Below are 22,195 nucleotides of genomic sequence, written 5' to 3' on the forward strand. Positions count from 1 at the left end.
GATTCTGAACTGAATTTTAATTCACACATTAATCATGTTACCAAGATTGCCTTTTTTCATCTTAGAAATATTGCACGAATCAGAGCCTATTTGTCACTGGACGATGCAAAAACGCTAATCCACGCCTTTGTTTTTTCTCTGCTTGATTACTGCAATGCACTTTTTTCTGGATTGCCTAAGAAATCAACTGACAGATTACAACTTGTCCAAAATGCAGCAGCCAGAGTCTTAACTAGAACTAAGATGAGAGAACATATTACTCCAGTCTTGGCCTCATTGCACTGGCTTCCGGTTGTTTTTAGGATTGATTTTAAAATTCTTTTACTTGTTTATAAAGCTCTCAATGGTCTCGCACCTTCCTACCTACATGACTGCCTGCCGAAATATGTCCCAAACCGCCCCCTAAGGTCTTCCACTGCTGGCCTGCTCGCTTTGCCTAAAAAAATGGCAACTAAAAAATACGGGGAAGCAGCTTTTTGCTTCTACGGGCCGACGGCGTGGAACAAACTCCCACTGTACCTTCGACAGGCAGCCTCTGTAGACATTTTTAAAGCTCAGCTCAAGACCCACTTCTACACCCTTGCTTTTAATTGATTTATTTGTCTTTTAAAAAAAATGTTATTCATGTCCTCACTGTATTGTTTATGCCCTGCCTTTCTTTTATTTTTTGTGTAAAGCACTTTGAGCTGCATTTCATGTCATGAAAGGTGCTATACAAATAAAGTTTTATTATTATTATATTATTATTATTATTATTATTATTATTATTATTATTATGATACGAGTGCCCCTCACTTCACACAAGTGTGATTTTCTTTATTAATAATTAATACAAAGGGACGTGACATTTGATGCCAAACTCGATATGTTTCCTCTTTCGGGCCACTCCCTAAACTGACTTCCTCACCCAGAGGAAGAAGGATGAAAAGCCTCTAAATGTCTGCCTAATAGAGTGTCGCCCCCTACCAGGGCCCAGGAAATGATTCTCCGTTCATTTTCTTCATAGACATTTCAAAAAGTATTTATTTAAAGACGTTTACGCCGCGGACAAAGCCAACTCGAGTCGTGACAACTCATGACAACAAACACAATATTTTGGACCAAACAAATAATTACGCTTAAGAAGAAAAAAACGGCAGGTTACATCACTTTTTTTGTTGTTTTTCTTCTTTGTAATTATTTGTTTGGTCCAAAATATTGTGTTTGTTGTCATGAGTTGTCACGACTCGAGTTGGCTTTGTCCGCGGCGTAACCGTCTTTAAAAAAAACTTTTTGAAATATCTATGGGAAAAATGCATTGGGAATCATTTCCTGGGCCTGGCGTTGTCATGAAAGGGGGCGGGACTGCGACGCTCTATAGATGGTACCCTCCTCTACACGCCTCCTGCTCAGGTTGCCCCCAAGACCATGAGGCCAGCTCTCTCTCTGGTCAACAGAGCAGTTATTGATAGTCGGAGTCGTGACCATGACATTTTGACTGGGTCAGTGGAAGCCTCCCTCCCCTCTACCTCCCTCAGGTTTTATCCCTCCACCCCAGAAGAAATATTTATCTTCCTGTCCCTACTGGGGACAGACTGAAGGGCAAGAGGTGAGGCTGACTGGCAGGACATTCGTCCTTGATGTTCCCTAGACAGTTGTGTGTTGACTCCAGGGGCCCCCAGAACGCCCCCAGGCAAAGGATATGAGCTGGAATACTCCAGTCACAGTAGCCTATTGCCGCAATCAAGTTGAAGTTCATTTGGGGGGGGGACTAATTACATTGCTCTCGTTACTGTAAGTATAGGGTTTGTGTTCTTGTGTACACAAAGTCTGCCAGATTCATGCTTAGTGGAGTTACATCATGACAGTTTTACATTTTGAAAGAGAAATGTCACAAAGACAACTAGAAAGCTGCACTTTGTGCACTTCCAGATAACCTCATGTCATCAATATGCTGTCATATTAATATACTGTATGTATGCGATTGGATACTGATTGGATAAAAATGGCACTGATCTGCCCAGTTGTAAGATTAACACACACACACACACACACACACACACACACACACCACTTCCCCCCTCAAGTTGCCTTTGGCCTGGGAGATAAGGAGCTGAAAGGATGACAATATTGGGTTAGAGTGCCATCTGGTGGCTTATTGAGTAATGTCATGTTTTGTGGGGCAGGCAGGTCACAGCCACAGTCTCTCAGGGCTCATCATGTGGATTGTGGAATCATTTGTTTTTCCAATCACTCAAATTATACTGAAGTTGCATGTTAAAAAAATGAAAATGAAATGAAATCCCCTTCATTTCTTTTCATTTAACCACTGATGTCAGATTAGTCTCCTCATGTGTTTGTGTGTGTGTGTGTGTGTGAGAGAGAGGTAGGTAGACAGTATGGTATAGTAGTAGGTTACTATGTCTGAGTCAGTATAACAGATTTAGCAGCTGTTCGATAGAACCTAAAAGACTCAGGAGGTCAGGTTTTGAAAGAGTTATTGTATTTATTCAGTATGACATGGGCTGTTACACTTGGCCCCTCCTCCCAGCCCCCAGTGAACCCACTGTTACTGCAACGTTCAGAACCACAAAGGCAGCCACTAGCAAACAGTTAGACCCCCCCACCCCACCCCCCGTTTATGTGCTTTCTCTCTATAAATCTGCCCCCTCTCACCCCTACCCTCCTTTTCACGTTCTCCACATCTCTTCTGTCTTTTTTCATTCTGTCTATATATATATATATTCTCTGTAGGGTGGGAGGGTGTTTAGCACTGACTGGGGCCGGGCTTGATCGCCTGTTTCCGTGAGAGTATCGAATCATGCTAAGTGTAACAAGTCCCTGCGGTGCCGTAACCCTGGCCAAACTCACACCTGCGTAAACGGCACATGCACGCATTAGGCCTGCCCTGCCAGCCCTGCGCTGTAATGTAATGGATGGCCGCTATTCTCATTAAACAAATCACCCCAGATGTGTGCGTGTGTGTGATGTTATATATATATATATATATATATATATATATATGGTCCAGCCCCTCTTCGGTCGAAGCATGCCGAATTGAACGACTGAAAAATGGACATAGACTGCTCGGTTCTTCGCTGTAGGCCATCAAACAGGAGACATCAAAGTAAAGCACGCTTAAGTCGTTTTTCGTTAGATTTATGTTGCAGCTGTGCAGATACTTAAAGCTACAATCTATAGGTGTTATGTCCGTTGTCTGCTTGTCTCCCTCTCCTGATGGAGAGAGGTAAACGCAACCATGTCTCAACCATGTCTACAGTAAAGATGGTGGCGCACCTAATGTCCAATCCGGTGCACCGTCTGCTTCATATATCTGTATTGACATTGTTATTAAAGTAGCGGTACAGTAGGTGATACCCGCCACCGGGGTATCAATGCAATATAACTGTGGTTATATCGCATTATTATACTCTATTATACTCTAACATACAAATTGCTAAACATGTATTTGGGTCAGTGACGAAATGGCGTTGGCAAGTCAATAAAAGTGTTCTCATAAATGTTTTTTACTTTATTTCAAAATATCAAATGAAAAACGATTTTATTAGCATTATCTATAGGCAAGATGTATTTTATTTACGTCGTTTGTGTTACATTGACCTGAACATAATGCTGAGAACCTCTGTTTTCTAAATAATCGTTGACAAATTATGTAACGATTGACCCATTTATTCAAATAATAATAGCAACTGTAATTGCGAACGCAGTGATTGCGAACGCAGTGAGCATTTACTATGAGACCCAGCAGATCATGTCTGTGTGTGTGTGTGTGTGTCTGTCTGTCACGCTGTAACACCACCGGCCTGCCACCAGAGGGCGCACCTTACCAGAGGGCGCACCTTTAGCTGCTTAACGACGACACTGTCAATACTAGCCCAAAATAATAGTGCACGCACGCACGTACGCACGCACGCACGCACACACACACACACACAAAACTTAACTTAAAAAAAAATGTACTTAAAAAAAAACTTAACTTAAAAAAAACAAATAAAAAGGAAAAACACGCACGCACACACACACACACAAAACTTAACTTAAAAAAAACTTAACTTAAAAAAAAAATTAACTTAAAAAAAAAAAAATTAAAAAGGAAAAACACACGCACGCACGCACACACACACACGCACACACAAAACGTAACTTAAAAAAAAACGTAACTTAAAAAAAAACTTAACTTAAAAAGAAAACTTAAAAAGGAAAAACACGCACGCACGCACACACACACACAACTTAACTTAAAAAAAACTTAACTTAAAAAAAAACTTTAAAAGGAAAAACTTTAAAAGGAAAAACTTAAAAAAAACTTAACTTAAAAAAAAACTTCACTTAAAAAAGACTTCACTTAAAAAAAAATAAAAAACAAAAAAAAGAGAACTTAACAAAAGCCTTACAAAATTACGTAATTTATTCTAATTGTTGTTTTTGCATTTTACGAGCTGCGTTCGCTTCCCGCGTTCGCGCGTCTTACTTGTTGTTTTCTTCCAGCAATATGTAAGCACCGTTCCTTTGCCAAGGGGAAATAGTTCAAAACCCCATTTCCACTCGGCTGAACACACCCCATCCCTCAGGGGAGAGAAGTGACCGGGACAGCCTCTGAGGCCTTAACGCTGTGTTAAGAAGTGTTTTGCGAACAACAAGAACGAATTACCCTTACCCTGGTGCCCGCCTTGAGCGTCGATGTGATTTTAGTGTCACTGACGAGAGAGTGTTTATGTAAACGAGCAATGGGCCCGGGTCCACTCCAGACAGCTCGCTGGGAACTGGCTACGCTGATTTCATTATGAAAATATTACTGTTCACAATGCTCTCTGTATGCGGTTCACATTCATAGCAACTGACATATACGACTGGTGTGCCCAGATGCTACTAACCAGTGATGCGTTAAAACTGCTGATGACCTACTGCAGCACGGAATCTGACGTTTCTTAACCACTTAAGTGCACTTTTATACTTTGTTGCATGTTGGTGTCCTACTGCAAAAATGGCCGATCTACAAGCGGACAACGAGTGACTAAGCGATGCGTTGTGAGCTTGTAGTACATTTCTGCCTAACGACAATATAGGGATGCCAGGTTGAAGGTGGCAAAAAAGAAACAGCATACACCGATCTCTGCAAGTAACAACCTTCCTACAGAGGAAAGGTCGGGATCAAATAATTTCACCTCTAAAAACACCTAACCGGCCTTTGGCCTGTGAGAATCCAGATGTGCAATTGATGTGAGAACAAGTGGGGAAATGACCTCCACAAATCGGTGTATTGGGAACCGCTTTGGCCAAAAGATGGAGTAGTATCTATGAGACGTGATGTGCATCAGAGAGCGAGGGAGGAAGGAAGTGTTTAGCCATGCTGTTTCTCTGGCAAAGCGGAGACACTTGCTCCCTGACCCTTGCTGGAATCGAGGTGATGTGCTGTTCCGCCTGTTTGGACTTTCCTCCATAGGGCCCACCGGGTCCCATCAGGGCCCTCTTAGGCAGGCCAACAGGGCCCCGCCCCTGCAATGACGTCACACGCTCAGCAGTGCCAACTTAAGGGAGGGCCCTTGGGCAGTGCACCACAGCGGATGGAGAGGGTGGGGTTGTCAGTGTGATGCATTCTTGTTTTGTAATATTCACAATGAATGAAGTCATGGTCTGCTGTTTTCTGTCTTTCTCCTGCTCTCTCTTCCTCTATCTCCTCCTCCCCGCGTGGTCCCTCCTGTCATAAACTGTTGCCTCCTGTGCGGCAGTCACTGTGCATCCTGCTCTGTTCCAGATGTGTTTAACGGCCCTTCAGGGCCACAAAAAAGCCTACCTCTCTTAGAGGCGAAGGGAGCTGAAATGCAGCAACTGCATTCGACTATTCGACCCCCCCCCCACACACACACACACACACACACGCACGCACGCACACACACACACACACACACACTCCGCCCCGAGAGAGTGGCTCCACCAGGAATAGAACAGAGCATCCTCAACAGCCACATCTCTTCCCTTGTTCGTTTGGCTTAACCAGTCATCACCACAGCTCCGAACAACCCATGCTTTCCCATACAGCAAGATGGACGGAAGTGATTTATTGATAAATGGGTCTAACAACTCAAATACGCAAATCATTCTTCCTGGTTTTGTTTGCAAAAGAACAAGCTAGGCTATTCTGCTGTAACTCCTCTCTATCTCTCATCCCAGTGCATCCCTCCCCCTTCCCTCCTTCCCACTGTCCGTTATCATATTTTCTCTGATTTATGCACAGTGTCTTCCGCTCAACTGTAACTGTGTCATCATGTGTGGTGATATACAGCCCCATTACCCCGTCCCCCTGTTCTGGCGGTGCGGGGGTGGCGGGACTTTTGCCTCTGGCTGCAGCCAAAGAGCCTCAAGGCCAGTAGGAGCTGAGCGAGTCCAAGAAGTTCTCCAGGCGTTTAAGAGAAAACATCACACAGTCCAGCGGCGTGGAAGCATGTCCCCGATACCGAACCAGAGGCCTCGCTGGGCCAATCAAAGGGGCTCTGAAGGACCTCCAGACGCAGCTGGAAAATTGCAGATCTACAAGCTCACAGCGCATAACCGTGAGGCTTGCAGATAGGCTATTCCCGGTATGCAACACCACCATAAATCCGTCTTGAGTCAGTATGGGGGGAAAAGGCGCCAACTACAACAGAGGCTTTCCAAGTGAAGTCGGGTCATGGATTAATATCTCAATCGTTAGCAGCTGCTGAGTTGTTGTCACCTTTATACAGGAAACTGTTATTTCTCCGTTTGCTACCAGAGTACGTCTCTATCCAGCTATATGGAACATTGAACTGATGGAAGGATCTGTCTGTCTCTCGCTGTGGTGTGTGTGTGTGCATACATACATGTGTGATACATAATGTGCACTAACACATTCACACATAACAGGCCCATATGTGCAGGCACATATGGGAGTGCCTGTGATTATTCATGTTGGCTTGTGGGATCGAGCGTGTAATGAATGCTTGGACACATGGTCTGTGACACATGGTCTGTGTCCCGCCGTTTCTTTTCGTGAGAAATATGGAGCCTTTAAAGTCAGCAGGTCTTTTCAGACTGTGATTTGAGGAGCCCGTAAAAAGGAAAAACGCGGATCTGAGGAATACTTTGATGGTTTTAATGCAGGCGGAGTCTGCAGGCTCCGATGGCTTTGTCACATGTGAGGGCAGCCTGGGGGCTACGGTCCCCTCCCGGTTTGCTTTATACGTTGATAGTCCCTGTCTGCCCCACAGGGTACTTCAACATGAACTCAGCCTTACCCCTGCCCTCTGTTGGCCTGTTCCCAAACACAACTTTACGACAACTTTTAGCAAACAGCCACAGTTTTCAGTTTTATGCCAGATTATACTTGGCCGTACTAGTGTTGCTCACCGAAAAGAAGATCTGCTATTTTCAGCATGTGACTATCGTACGTAGTATACATCAGCCTTTAAAGCTGTTGGGGTGTGTGTGAGTTCTGAACTTGCACAGGCTTTTCTTATTTGAATGAGGAATGCTGGTGATAAGCGCTGCGGGTTCAGTTCTTCATTTGTTTTTAAAGGAGCTTTCGAACCATGTTGGTGCTTTGTCACTCTTACTTTGATATGAGTTTTCTTTTAAATATATGCTATACAGTTATTGAGATATCTCAAATTGCTCAAAATCCCACAAAATAGTATATGTCCATTATACCATAAGCAATGAGTAAGTCATGCATTAACATATTAATGCATGGATAGGGGGGAGTCTGAGACTTCTATGATAGTGGATTGCTTTTTAACCTTAAACCCTACTTCGTTATCATGGGTACCTCAGGTGTCTGTACTTGGCCCCCTCCTTTTTTTCCCTCCACATCAAATGTATTTGAAATGGCTCGTTCACAAGCACTTTGTGACCTGTACATCAGCTACAACAAATGTTTGTCATTTTCAGATGGTGGGGTTCATGTGGTCAGTTATTGTCCCACTAGATGCCAAGCAAAGCCTCCTGTTTCCTTTTAACCTATTAGTATTTGAAATATTTTTGAATAGTTTTGTTTTGTTTTTTTCAACACATCCTTTCTTCTCGGGGTCACCTGACCCCTGGCGCACAAACTATTCAGATGGGGGTCCGTCCCAACCACGTCACACTTCAGTAAACATCCCGCCAGCTCCAGCTCAGAGAGGGACAACAGGGCCACAACAGACCCAGTCCCATTAAGAGCATAGTTTTAGACCAAGATCTGGTCCCCGGGTCCTTCCTGAACCACAGTGGGGACCAGATGGGACACTCCTGGTGTGGGAATGTGGTGACAAAGGCATGGTGGAAGTTCCCATGACATGGATTTCTAAGCCTACAGCTTCTTCTTTTTTCAAGCATATTCCAGAAATATATCTCCTTGGCCCTTGCATTGACTGGTTTGTAAATGAAACGGGTTAACCAACATTGTGTGTTACAGGGATATCCAAAATAATTATATTCTATTTGTTCCAGCTTAGGATGTTTACAATGTTAGAAATATCTGAAACCACAAACTGCTATTATAGGACACAGCAGTCAGTCCTGGTTTCCAATTTCTATCACATATTATTTTATTCACATAAATTCACATACATATTCACATATTCAGTGATACTGTATGTATAACTGAACGTGTTTTATTCGAAGTTCGAAAATAGAAAGGAGAGGTCGCACAGCTCGTAATCATTATGCAAAAAATACTTTTTATTGGGTTACCAACGTTTCGGCAAACAAAATGCCTTCTTCGAAGTTCGGACACCAATTAACAGTGTTTGCCAAGATCCTCTGATCTGTGATTCCCGAGTCGAAATCCCGACCTAGCAGAACAAAGCCTCCATCTAATCTCAAATCTATCTTCGCTCTCTCAACAGGGAAAACCACCTGAATAATAATAATCACTGCTAGACGAAAGAGGCTTTCATCAACAAAACACAAAGAGGCTCTACTCTTCTAATCAACATATCCAGGATTATCATATAATGAGCTGATGGATGCCATCTCATCCACAAACAAACAGTGAGTTAGCCCATGTGTTGTTCATTAATCATCCAGAGGGCCTGGCTGGAGGTTGTGAGGCATGTTTCTGCTCTGCCAAGCAGATTCTTGACTTGGGCCATTGGAGAGGGCTCAGGGGCCAACAGTTAGCAACAGTCATTAGCTGGCCTGCTGAGAAGAACTATCAATTAGACAGTGCTACTTATTGGCTGAGAATGCAACCTGGCTGCAGGGATGGTTACCAGCTCATTCATTCAAGCATCAAGCGACACTCAATCCAATTCCAAACATAATACATCATGCACACACTCACACATACACAAATGCATGTGTGCTTGCCAGTATAGGCCAAGTTAAGACCTCCATACATTATATATATCTTTTTAATTTAACTTCTTGATAATAGATGATTAATTTAACTTCTTGATAATAGATGATTTATTTAAATGTCATCAATATGATTACTTTATGACACAATATAAATGCTCAAGTGTGTTTCCTTCAGTGTCTGTTATTTCAGCCATTTGGCCGTCGCTTTGTGACCAAAAATAAATAATCCCCAACTTTCTAACTAAGGTCACTTAGGTCAGAACCCTCAACAGCAGAGCAGATTGGGACTTTGTTCTGGGAATACATTTCAGGTTGAGTTGTGCGATGGACCAACAGTGCCATCTACTGTTTAACACAGGGCCAAACGGTGCAGTCCATTAGCACACAACTCTCCCAGCTGTTTAACACAGGGCCAAACGGTGCAGTCCATTAGCACACAACTCTCCCAGCTGACAGACACCTCCTCTTCTGACAGACATCTCAGGTCCACCACATGCTGTTTGTTAGGAAATTAATTTGAAAGGGAATTGGATTGCATTGCATTCAATCTTCAGAAACGAAGTATTCAGCAGAGACCAAATAATGCAATAATACATAAATTCAAATCTGCCCATTGGCTCAACTCCATGATTAGATAATGATGTTACAGTCTGAGGTTTTTTTTAGCAACCGAATGAGGAACACTCTGTGATCTGGGATTTTATTTATGGTTATGATTTATGATTAGGGTTATTCCAGTTCCTTATTAAAGGTCAGATTCCTCCAGAGTCTCTTTAACAATTACTAGGGGGTTCCAAATGAAACATTACAGGACTGTAACTCAAGAGAGTACCAAAGGACCCTATTTGTACAATCTCAGAGTGATGGTCCTTGGAATAAATAAACGTTTGAGTAACACTGGTATTGTAATTGTATAGCAAACGTGATAAGTCCACATACCAGCTCTGAAAGTGTGATTCTTTTTTTTTTTTAAACTGTTCTGGAAACAGTTCCAAATGTGATGGAACTGATTCCGGTTCCTCGATGTTGAATGCGTTTCCTCCGATTCCGCGTCCCAATCCTAGTTATGATCTTTTGGTCTCAAGCATAGCTTAACCCACTTTGACCTGAGATCAGATTCTAAAAATGTCTTCTACATCCTGACAGTTTTCTGAAAAAGCAGATCTACAAGCTCATAGCGCGCCACCGAGTGGCGCGCTATGAGCTTGTAGATCTGCTATTTTTCAATAGCTAAAGTATAACAGAATGCTTGAAACACCAAAAGGGTTCCCGCCCAAAATGGGTGAAGTTAATTCAGGACCCAAACATGATATGCAGTGTTGTAGGAATATTCTAAATATGTCAATGCAAGAACTGGAAGGTGTCCAATCTTTTATTCTTAAAAAAAAGTATATAAGGCACAGTCAGAAATATATGTTCTGCGCTCAATAACACAAAATACAGTTCAGATCTATCTTCACTAAATTGAGTATAAAGTCATCCCTAAATTACATGCATAGACGTTATACCACACAGTACATCATTAGGAACAAACATATTTAAAATGACACAAATTTGACAAACTTGTGATAACATTGAATAGCACCCATTCTGCAAAATCAGTAGGTTATTTATCGCCACTATTTTTGGGGAAAAATGTAAAAGTAAAAGAATAATCACCTTGTCCAATATACCATTTCATGAACGTCCTTGTTTTAGCAATACAATTTTAGATTTTTGAGCACTTCGTATTAGTCTATTCTCAAAATTATTCTCAAAACATAACACCAAAAAACACACTCAATAAACACACACACACAGTGTAGTAACGGATCCCATGAAGAGCTTCTGTGATCAATATCAGTAAAGCCCTATTCGCACGGGACTAGTATTACCCCAGGACCTCAGGTAATATGGAATAATCACGGAGGGTGTCTGTGTTTTTAATCCCGTGCGAATCGACCATGTCGGTGATTTGGGCTGTAATAATTACAGGCCAAATTACCTACCATAATTCAGCAAACACCAGGGTCCTGAGGTAATACTAATCCCGTGCGAATAGGGCTTAAGTCAAGTATTGGTGGAGTTTATCACTCGTTAGCACCGTTCTTTTATTTCCACCTGACACGGAAATCACACACACGTGAAGTGTCATAGAGAAAAATAACTACAGTATATGGAATAGATGAGACATAGCTGCAATAACCAGCTACACTACAGTGAATCTTGACCAAGAAAGTGCAACTGTACAGGTGTGATTTTCCCCACAATTGATATTTCTTCAATTTGTGAAATATTGTGCAGCTATCACTAACACACCATGAGTCAAATCGATAGGGCTGGAATAATCTGTTTCAGCCCTATCGGTTATAATCTAGGTTGAGATTGCAAATAGTAGCCTACTTGAATATTGATGTGAAACATAATTTTCGGTTTAGAAACCTCATTGACCTTCAACATAGTAAGCTCAGTTATGACAAGCCGAGATCCAATGCGAGATGTCAGACAACACTGCAACACAGGATTAAGAGGGCGAGGCAGGCCCGGGACGAAACACCTGGTTTTTAGGGAGTCCCATGACTCATGGATGAAATCTAAATACAGTAAACTACAGTAAAATAACTGTTTAAGTGTTTACTTAGCTGCCAGACATCATCCCCAAAAGCAACCTTGTGTATAACAATCAATGTATTGTCACCTGGCTTACTGCCCTGAAGCACCAAAATGCCTGTCTTATAATGTAAACTCTGTCAATGGGACCTTGCTACAAACTCCTTCACTTCAAGTAACGACCAACAGACAACAAAACACAAGGAGCCATCAGATTAAAGCTGCAAGTCAATAAGAAATAGATGAGTATGTAGGCTGTTGTCTTTCCGTGCCCCGGTTGAAGAGCTCGTAGTTTACAACCAGCTGGCTGAGAGTCGGCCAGGTGAAGATCTTTTGGGGCTGCTAAACGCCTGGAAACATCCAAGCAAGACAGGAGAGCAAAGAAAGAGAGAGGGTTATTACCCCACGTCATTTATTATTAAAGAATACAGAATTTGGGTGAAAAGCAAGTCGGGGTATTGCACTACTTACCCTAAAGACCAGTGGGTGTGGTTGCATGTAGTTTGAAAGAGGCATATGATCTTAAATCTACATTACATGAGTGTTACCGTAAATGTGAGGTTTGTTCACACCAAGAACAGTTATGGAAACGTACCAGGTGGCGAGTGGGGCTGACAGAGCGAGAACGCACAGGGCTGGCACTCCTGCTCCGACTTCTGCTTCTCCACTGGAAGAACAGTAGAACACACATATTCATCCTTTTACTGAACATTTGCCTATTATGACATGTGCGAAATACGGATGGTAGGGTTCATGTGGTTAAATGAACACAGATACTACAGACATAGAGAATTAGTCTAAAAAATGACTAGCGTTCTCTTCGACTAATAAAGAAATAGTTAGCCGACTAATATAGGAATTCATTATCAAGTTTTGGTCGACTGAGACTAAACTGATCGATGAATCAATTATTATTATTATCATCATAAGACAGCCGTAATAAATAACACGAGTGTGTGTGTGTGTGTGTGTGTGTGTGTGTGTGTGTGTGTGTGTGTACCAGAGCGCCTCTTCGGGTCAAAGCCTCTCCCTTCACGATCACCACATTCTCTTCCATGAGGGCAGGCCACACATGGTGCGCCACAAGAGGAGCGGAGAACTCTGAATCGTAGCTACGCCGATACCTGGAGCACAAATACAGGATGGAGAGGAGAGGAGAGAACTGATACCTGGAGCACAGAACAAATACAGGATGGAGAGGAGAGAACTGATACCTGGAGCACAGAACAAATACAGGATGGAGAGGAGAGGAGAGAACTGATACCTGGAGCACAGAACAAATACAGGATGGAGAGGAGAGGAGATAACTGATACCTGGAGCACAGAACAAATACAGGATGGAGAGGAGAGGAGAGAACTGATACCTGGAGCACAGAACAAATACAGGATGGAGAGGAGAGAACTGATACCTGGAGCACAGAACAAACACAGGATGGAGAGGAGAGGACTGATACCTGGAGCACAGAACAAATACAGGATGGAGAGGAGAGGAGAGAACTGATACCTGGAGCACAGAACAAATACAGGATGGAGAGGAGAGAACTGATACCTGGAGCACAGAACAAACACAGGATGGAGAGGAGAGAACTGATACCTGGAGCACAGAACAAATACAGGATGGAGAGGAGAGGAGAGAACTGATACCTGGAGCACAGAACAAATACAGGATGGAGAGGAGAGAACTGATACCTGGAGCACAGAACAAACACAGGATGGAGAGGAGAGAACTGATACCTGGAGCACAGAACAAATACAGGATGGAGAGGAGAGGAGAGAACTGATACCTGGAGCACAGAACAAACACAGGATGGAGAGGAGAGAACTGATACCTGGAGCACAGAACAAACACAGGATGGAGAGGAGAGAACTGATACCTGGAGCACAGAACAAATACAGGATGGAGAGGAGAGGAGAGAACTGATACCTGGAGCACAGAACAAACACAGGATGGAGAGGAGAGGAGAGAACTGATACCTGGAGCACAGAACAAACACAGGATGGAGAGGAGAGAACTGATACCTGGAGCACAGAACACATACAGGATGGAGAGGAGAGGAGAGAACTGATACCTGGAGCACAGAACAAATACAGGATGGAGAGGAGAGAACTGATACCTGGAGCACAGAACAAATACAGGATGGAGAGGAGAGAACTGATACCTGGAGCACAGAACAAACACAGGATGGAGAGGAGAGGAGAGGAGAGAACTGATACCTGGAGCACAGAACAAATACAGGATAGAGAGGAGAGGAGAGAACTGATACCTGGAGCACAGAACAAATAAAGGGTGGAGAGGAGAGAGCTGATACCTGGAGCACAGAACAAATAGAGGATGGAGAGGAGAGGAGAGAACTGTAGATCTAGGTACCGGTATGTGTGTTGAGAGAATGCAATACTGTACATGTGTTGAGGGAGACATCTAGTGGTGGGGACAGTAAATGAACAGCTAAAGCTGTTAGGATGTTGTTTAGACCAAAACATTACTATTGACCGTTGCATACAGGAGTGGTTTTAAGTTCTAGTACAATGAAGTGATTCGATTTGCTGAACAGCTCTAGCTGAGTGATCATCACATCCACATTACCAAATAATTTCTCAAAACATTCTTGAGTGTAAATGTCTTCTGAAATGACCACCAATCATCTCCAAAATATGGTCAGGTTATTGATATCGGGGTATTGTGTCTATCGTTCAGCCCACTGTCTGTGGTGCTGAATGTTTGGTGGTGGCCCTAGCTAATCAATGTGTGTGTGTTCAGAACATGCCACAGAGTCACTGACTTAAAGTCGCTGTACAGTTCTCCATCGCTGGCGAAGGCCAGGTCCAGAGCTGGCTCCAGTGTCTGCATGGCGAACGCCGCCCTGCAGGTCTCTCTGATCAGGGTGCTGATGAGGACGAAGTCCACCTCCGGAGGGAAGGAGATGCGCGGGTTCACGTTCATGGCGTTGATCACATCCTGTGCATTAGGAAATATGGCTATGACCCAAAAACCAAACTGGACGCCTAATCTGGCCGTGTCATAATAGGTGAACATATTGTGAACATCTCAGTGTTAAGAACTAGTAGTTTGACTATTCATGTTAAAGAGATTTGGGGCCCTCTCTAATCTTACATTACCCCCTTCTTGTTACTTTATTTATTTATTTGTATTTATTTATTTTTTATGTCAGCATTAACCACTTTCCCCTTTAGGAGCTAACACAAGTTGTCAATAGCTGTTGCAACAGCAAATAACTAATTATTTGTATTTGTGATGTCATGCAGCAGACATGGCAAAAAAGAAAGGTTTCCTACATTGACGCTGGACTGAACATCATAGAGGTCCAGGTTTCGGACGATGTAGTCCACCGCTGCTTCCTCCAGGCTCTCAGGACCCAGGTGAGAGGGCGACAACGTCTTCCTCACGCGCAGCTTGAACTGACGGTAAGCTAGCTTGCCGACCTGGAAGGATTCCTGCGAATACACACATTATATATATATGCTATTTGTACGAGCCCCCAAAATGATCATGTTTGAACTGGGGGCATCTCTATGCTGACGCTGTGTAGAGTACAGTTTCCCAAACATTTTGGCTCAAGACCCAATAGCGAAATTAGGCTAGATGTTTTCCCAGGACCCAAACTAGTGAAAACGGCATATCTACAAGCTCACAACACGCCGTGAGATGCTTTTCACCAGAAGGCCACACTATGTGTAAAGTTGGCTCTAAAATTGAAAAGAAGAATGGCCCTGGGGTGTATCATCTTTTATGTAAGAAACAAAAAAGATGATATTTACTACTCGCGACCCATATAAATTGGTCCGTGACCCAAACATGGGTCCCACTCCCGAGTCTGACCCATACTGTTTGAGGAAACAGTGCCCAATAGAGTGGTTCCCAGTGTTTCTCACCATGACAGCGATGAAAATGATCCTCTGGACCATCTCCAGGTCATCGATGTAGCGTCTCAGCAGGCTCTGGGCCTCCAGGCGCTCCACTGCGTACAGGTCGCTGAAGCGCGACACCAGGCGGGCGTGTCGTGACGAGTTGGTTAGCTGGGCCCTGGTGGGGGACTCACCCCTCAGGGGGCTGGAGGGACGGCTGCGTCTGGGCAAGGGGCTGGGAGAGCGACTCCTCACCAGCCTGAGAGAAAACCATTCAGGCTGCACTATTGATTATCTTCTTATACAGTAGATTCTTTCTTTTTATATTTTACCAAATCAATTCATCTGATTAAACAAGTAGTTCAACCCATGATGCGAGTTGTTGTTGCAGTCCTAAGAGCAATAAACCAAACTACGTGTGTGCGCTCACCTCTGTTGCAGTAAAGCCTTCTCTGTGGACAGGTGAGACACTTCATCTCTGAGCAGGCGAATCTGACGCTCATAGTCATCCAGCGCATCCAACTTCCTCCTATAAATATCCACCTGCTCATGTGCAGCACGCAAGCTGATGCGCGTGCGTGCACACACACACACACACACACACACACACACACACACACACACACACACACACACACACACACACACACACACACACACACACAGTTACATTATGAAATAGAGCATTAAATGCATGTCAATGGTAGTGTGTAACTGTGTATAGTGTACAGTATGTAGGCTATCTCTCACTCTGCTCTCAGTTGCAGTATCTCATCTTCTGTGGCCAGCAGAGTGGTTGCTGACTTATTCTTTGTGTCATCCAGTTCCAGATGAGTGTCTGCTAGTCTGGTAGGACAAAATAAATGAATCAGGTGACATATTCTTTTCCACCTCTAACTGCTTAACCACTTAAGACCTGAGGCTAATTCTACAAAGTGGTCTATATTATTATTATTATGATTATTATTATGACTCACTCTGCTTTGACAGAGTCTAGCTGCAGACGGGTGGAGCAGAGCTGGGTCTCAATCATCTGGATGTCACTGTCGTGAGACTGATTCAGCTCCCTGATCTTCCTGTCCTTCTGCACTGAGTCCTGCAAAATCACAATAACAACACCATGTTGTCAAGAGAAGAGAAGAGAAGCTGGATACCATTTTATTGAACAGGATTACATTTAACTGAACCTAATTGAAATTAATTTGGCTCATAATTTCATAATTAAATTGACTGTGTTCAACATGCACTATTAGCCGCACAATAGAGTGTCGCAGTCCCGCCCCCTACCAGGGCCCAGGAAATTATTCTCCGTTCATTTTCCTCATAGACATTTCAAAAAGTATTTATTTAAAGACGTTTACGCCGCGGACAAAGCCAACTCTTGTCGTGACAAATCATGACAACAAACAAACATTTTTGGGCCGAACAAATAATTAGAAAGAAGAAAAAAACGGCAGGTTACAACACTTTTTTGGTTGTTTTTCTTCTTTGTAATTATTTGTTTGGTCTAAAATATTGTAGCTGTTGTCATGAGTTGTCACGACTCCAGTTGGCTTTGTCCGCGGCGTAACAGTCTTTAAATAAATACTTTTTGAAATGTCTATGGGAAAAATGCATTGGGAATCATTTCCTGGGCCTGGTGTTGTCGGGACTGTGACGCTCTATAATGCTTTACATCAGAGATGCTACAATATAAACCAAGGGTGCCTCAAACATTTTGGGCACTTCAACATTTAAGGCAGGCATGATCACCCAGTGCCAGACAGTGAAACCCACAATTGATTTTATGTTAGGCTGCTAATTAGAATTATGTAAGCATAGGTCAACCATTTTAAAATAAAACATAACAAAGAATCAATCATTTAATATGATTAATAAAGGTAAGTGCACTTACAAGCCATTATTTAAGTGCACATTTGCACATTAAATAATGGTTAATACTGGGTAATGGTTGTTTTCAATAGCCCAAACTGATCACCTGGTAGTTTTTTTGTGTTTACCCATCCCTGCTTTTGCTTTTAATCAGAAGATATGATGTACAGTTTAGATGCGTTTCTTTCCAGGACTTAACCATGTTCAAGACTAAAATCATTTTCCAACGAGAAGAACATGAATTCAGACCGAGCAGGTCACCTGGATGAGACTCAGACTGGTGTCATTAGTCACTGAGGGGCTTGCCATGGAGAAGCAGGTCCCCAGCCATGGCAGCAAGCGGCTTTTGAGGATGTCCACACCAGCATAGTGACCACCTGGACCACAAAGGAGTTCATGTGAGTAATGTGTAAAGGAGCTCATTCTTCGAATGAATTGAAAATGGTGGACACTGTTGTAAACAAGTGTAATGCTTAATCATGGATCGTCCACAACGTAACAGTTTTTCTATTGACTCGTGCTTTCATTTGAAATGTACCCATTCTGCATACTGTGAAATAGAATTTTCAATCAATCATTATTCTTTGCAGAGTCAGCCAAGACCTGTACCTTCAGTAGCAGTGTGGTTCAGAATGGTAAAGAGTTGGCCCTGGATCTTGGCAGTGAGTTCGATCAGCTCACAACATCTGCTCAGATTCTGGTCACAGGAAAACACCTGAAGAGGGTGAATGTGGATGAGAAGTGAATAAAGAAACTTTTAACCACAAACATTTTCTAAATTATTTGTGAAAATAGCCGATCTACAAGATCGCAACGCATTGTGGTGAAATGCGTTGTGTGAGCTTGCTGTTTCGGAAGAAAATTAAATAAATTGATAAATATGTTTTTGTATTTTATTTTGCTCTATATTAATGACATTCTCAAAATTGTGATACCAGGCGGGTTAAGTTGGTTGATGCCTTTAAATCAGTATTTCTCAAACTATTTCGTCATTCTAAATTATTCAACCTTTTTCGAACACTAAGGATTTTTCAAAAATTATCAGATTTACAAGCTCGCGGCATGGCACGAAGTGACGTGCTGTGAGCTTGTATATCTATTTTTGAGTGGTGCAAACCACTCCAACAACCAGCTTTGTCTGTATGTTTGTGTACCTGTGTACGTGTCCGTGCACAGGTGAACATGGTTACCATGGTCACTGACATTACGTCAGACCACAGCTGATCAGGCTATATAAGACCTTGCACCACTCAGTTCACACGGGTGTGATTTTTTAATAGACAACGCTAAAATGACAGACACAGATGTGTGAATAAATGTATTTCATGTCCTGTTATGAGAAAATGAAACATATTTGGGTAAATATACTGGGTGATAATAACAATAAGGGAATATATTGGTTAAAACCCTGAAATGTAGTGTACGGCCTTTGGGAAAAAGCATTTATAATAATAGTTCCAGGAAGTGAGGTACCAGGAACAGCTATAAAAGTACAGGAAGAGAGGCGGCCAGGGGTTCTATTTTAGCTATTAAAAATGGACTGAATTTATATATAGTGCTTTTATCCAAAGCACTTACTTCACATAAACCCATTCATACACCTGCTCATCGGGAGCTGCCTGTAAGGGGTCAATGTCTTGCTCAAGGACACTTCTGCCGCTCTACCTCCTGAGCCACTGCCGACCCACAAAAAGGGTGTTTAGTGGTGGTTTGTCAAAGAGACTCTTTTAAGTCTAAACCATGTTAGAAATTGATAAACCACAGAGTAGTGGGGCTGGAAAACTTTGAGATCTGAAGAAGAAAAGTTTGGTCAAAAAAGATTTCTGAGGGTTATCTTGAACGGGTTAATGTCATGTTAATTTCCATGCAATGTTAACTAAACATTTGAATTCAGACAGCTATAAATGTGAGAATAGTTATGAACTAATTATAGCCCTTACATGTAGGCCTATCTTGAGCCATGCAGTTTTTCTTGTGTCTCTCCACTCTCCATCTTAATTGTGTGTGTGTGTGTGTGTGTGTGTGTGTGTGTGTGTGTGTGTGTGTGTGTGTGTGTGTGTGTGTGTGTGTGTGTGTGTGTGTGTGTGTGTGTGTGTGTGTGTGTGTGTGTGTGTGTGCGTCCACACCCCCAGCGCCTAAAGCAGTGGTCCTTTCTGAAGGGGTTCCAGTTTGTCCCCAGCAAAATCCATAAGTTTTACCACTAAACCTAATTTATACTTCAGCTAGTTTTGAAACATTTGTAAAATATTGAATAATAGCCTATATTGAAACATTTGGAATAATTTTGAAAGCATAATTATTGTGATAGAGGTCCATAGCCAAATACACATTTGGGGTCCTTGGCAATGGGCATGAAAAAGTTTGAGTAGCCTGCCCTAAAGAATACTCATGCTACACCACCACTGTCCAGTAGAGGCAGTAGTCTAGACGGGAGAAATGGTCTCACGGTAACCATAGCAGCGGGCTTCCATAGTAACCAAACTTTGTCCAGAAATCAACGTAATTAAAACAAGCATACATTCCTTTACTGAAAACGTTACACTTGATTGAATTTGTTTAATTGTTTATATCGGTGTGTTGCAATGCATTACTCACAATATGCATATTGCCATGACTCCCGAATAACGTGTCTAATGATTCTGAAGAATTGCATGCATAACATCCCCCCCTCACATTTTTAAAAACAGACTGAAATGAACAATTGGGAGAAATGTCTGCAGAACCAAACTCGAATCCTTAAATTGCAGCGAAAATGTCTCATGCAGAGAATATAGCCTATGATATCCCACAGTCTTGTAAAAGTACACCAGTAAAAGTGGTGTGGTCAGATTTAGGTCAATGATGGTTTATTAATGAGACAGACTTACATGATAGTCTTTGTACCAGATCTCAACCTTGTCATGCAAAACGCTGAAGGAAGATGTATTCACCAGTCTCCTCAAAGTGTCGGCCATGTCCCTTTAATCTGCCAGTGCTTTAGAAAAAAGAAAAGAAAAATGCTCCCAGACAACCGTGGTGGGTGGGTTTTTAATCCGCACCACCGACAGTGCTGATGGGCGCGCGCACACCCGTTTTTATTGACGGTTGTAAAAAATTCCAAGCTGCTGCTCGTTTCCTCCACCTTCGATTCCTCCACGCCCCATCAGCAGTGGCAACGACGTCGATGAACTGATAGTGACAACCGAGGAGTCACGTTACTTTGAGATCAAAACAAACTAATGTATTTCTGTCCAGCTTGTCTTGTTGTCTGATCAGGGTGCAGCCTTCTCCTGGACTATGTAAAGAAGTCAGGACCATTGTAATGCACACTGTCAAGCTGTCAAACGACACCACGTGGCGCCATTGCGCCAAGATCGTGTTTACTTGTTGTTTCCGATAGTAAACAAACACCAAACTGTGTGTGTGTGTGTGTGTGTGTGTGTGTGTGTGTGTGTGTGTGTGTGTGTGTGTGTGTGTGTGCGTGCGTGCGTGCGCGCGCGCGTAAAAACATTCTACCAGAAAATGGGTAACATAATTTACATTTGAGCAGCTGCCTGAATTGCTTTACATGTTGATCAGATTGACTGTGAAATGTATCCCTTTATTAGTTACAATTCAAATAGACGTTGGTTTACATTAAACTTTAATGTAAACCAACGTCTATTTGAACGTCTAAAACCTACATACCAGGCATTACAAGAACCATGAAACAGAATAGGACGCCGCCTGTGAGTTTAACTATGGAACATATGAACGGACATGAACCGTATCCTATTTTGGGATGCTTCTGCTGCTTTCCATTGGATAGTCGAATCTGACTGGAACAGACCATCAGTCGTCACACAGTCAGACATACACAGAAAAACATATTTTAGTTAGTTCGCAGTCGAAAGAAATACAAACTTAACATGTAGACTATATCTTCTAATTCTACTGTGTGCTTTTGACAACATGTTGGCATAATGTGTACTGATTCACGCAGCTCACCAACACATAACGGAACTGCAGTAAAGTGGTTTATCCCACTGCCTAACTGTAGTCCCATAGTCCAGAGGGACGATTGCACTGCGATTGCCTCTTTGGTTACCAAGCAACCGCTGAACTGAGCTTGATATTTGAGTTTACAATTTACACTTAAAAACGTATTGAGCTAGAATAACGTGTAGCTTAATGACCGAATAAGCACATTATCTCCCACAGAATGAAGACTATTTACATTACACAAACAAACACCACTGGCTGTCACAACAGCTGCTGTGTCCAGTTGTCCACGATTATTATTAGGCCACATTGTTGGACAATGTTGAATGTTGTCTCTTCGAGTTTATCATTGCCAATGGAATTTATTGGTGGACAAAGTAGGCTATATGCTCGGGTAAATAATTATAGTAAGCCTGGTCCAAAAATAAGTACAATTAAAATGAAAGCAAATTGACATTGATTGATTGATTGATTGAAGAATTTATTAACAGTTTGCAGAATTACAGTACATTTCAAGCACAAACTCAATACAAAGGCTGTTAACTGTGAGTGGACGACCCAATTAAGCATTACACTTGTTTCCAACAGGGTCCACCATGTTCAAATCATCAAA

General features: G+C 42.5%; 1 protein-coding gene across 1 annotated transcript; it reads right to left on the reverse strand.

Annotated features, from left to right (window-relative positions):
• Nucleotides 1–12,095: 12,095 nt before the first annotated feature.
• Nucleotides 12,096–20,576, reverse strand: spata18 (spermatogenesis associated 18; the record flags this gene model as incomplete). The annotated part of the gene is made up of 12 exons (XM_079505758.1): nt 12,096–12,236; nt 12,482–12,553; nt 12,887–13,010; nt 14,667–14,842; nt 15,181–15,339; nt 15,778–16,009; nt 16,181–16,315; nt 16,501–16,596; nt 16,728–16,846; nt 17,884–17,999; nt 18,232–18,337; nt 20,490–20,576. 12 exons carry the CDS (start codon nt 20,574–20,576, stop codon nt 12,180–12,182), a joined length of 1,479 nt encoding a protein of 492 aa, XP_079361884.1. The 3' UTR covers nt 12,096–12,179.
• Nucleotides 20,577–22,195: the final 1,619 nt, after the last annotated feature.

This window comes from Electrona antarctica, assembly GCF_951216825.1.
Source record: "Electrona antarctica genome assembly, chromosome: 7".
Lineage (NCBI taxonomy): Eukaryota > Metazoa > Chordata > Actinopteri > Myctophiformes > Myctophidae > Electrona > Electrona antarctica.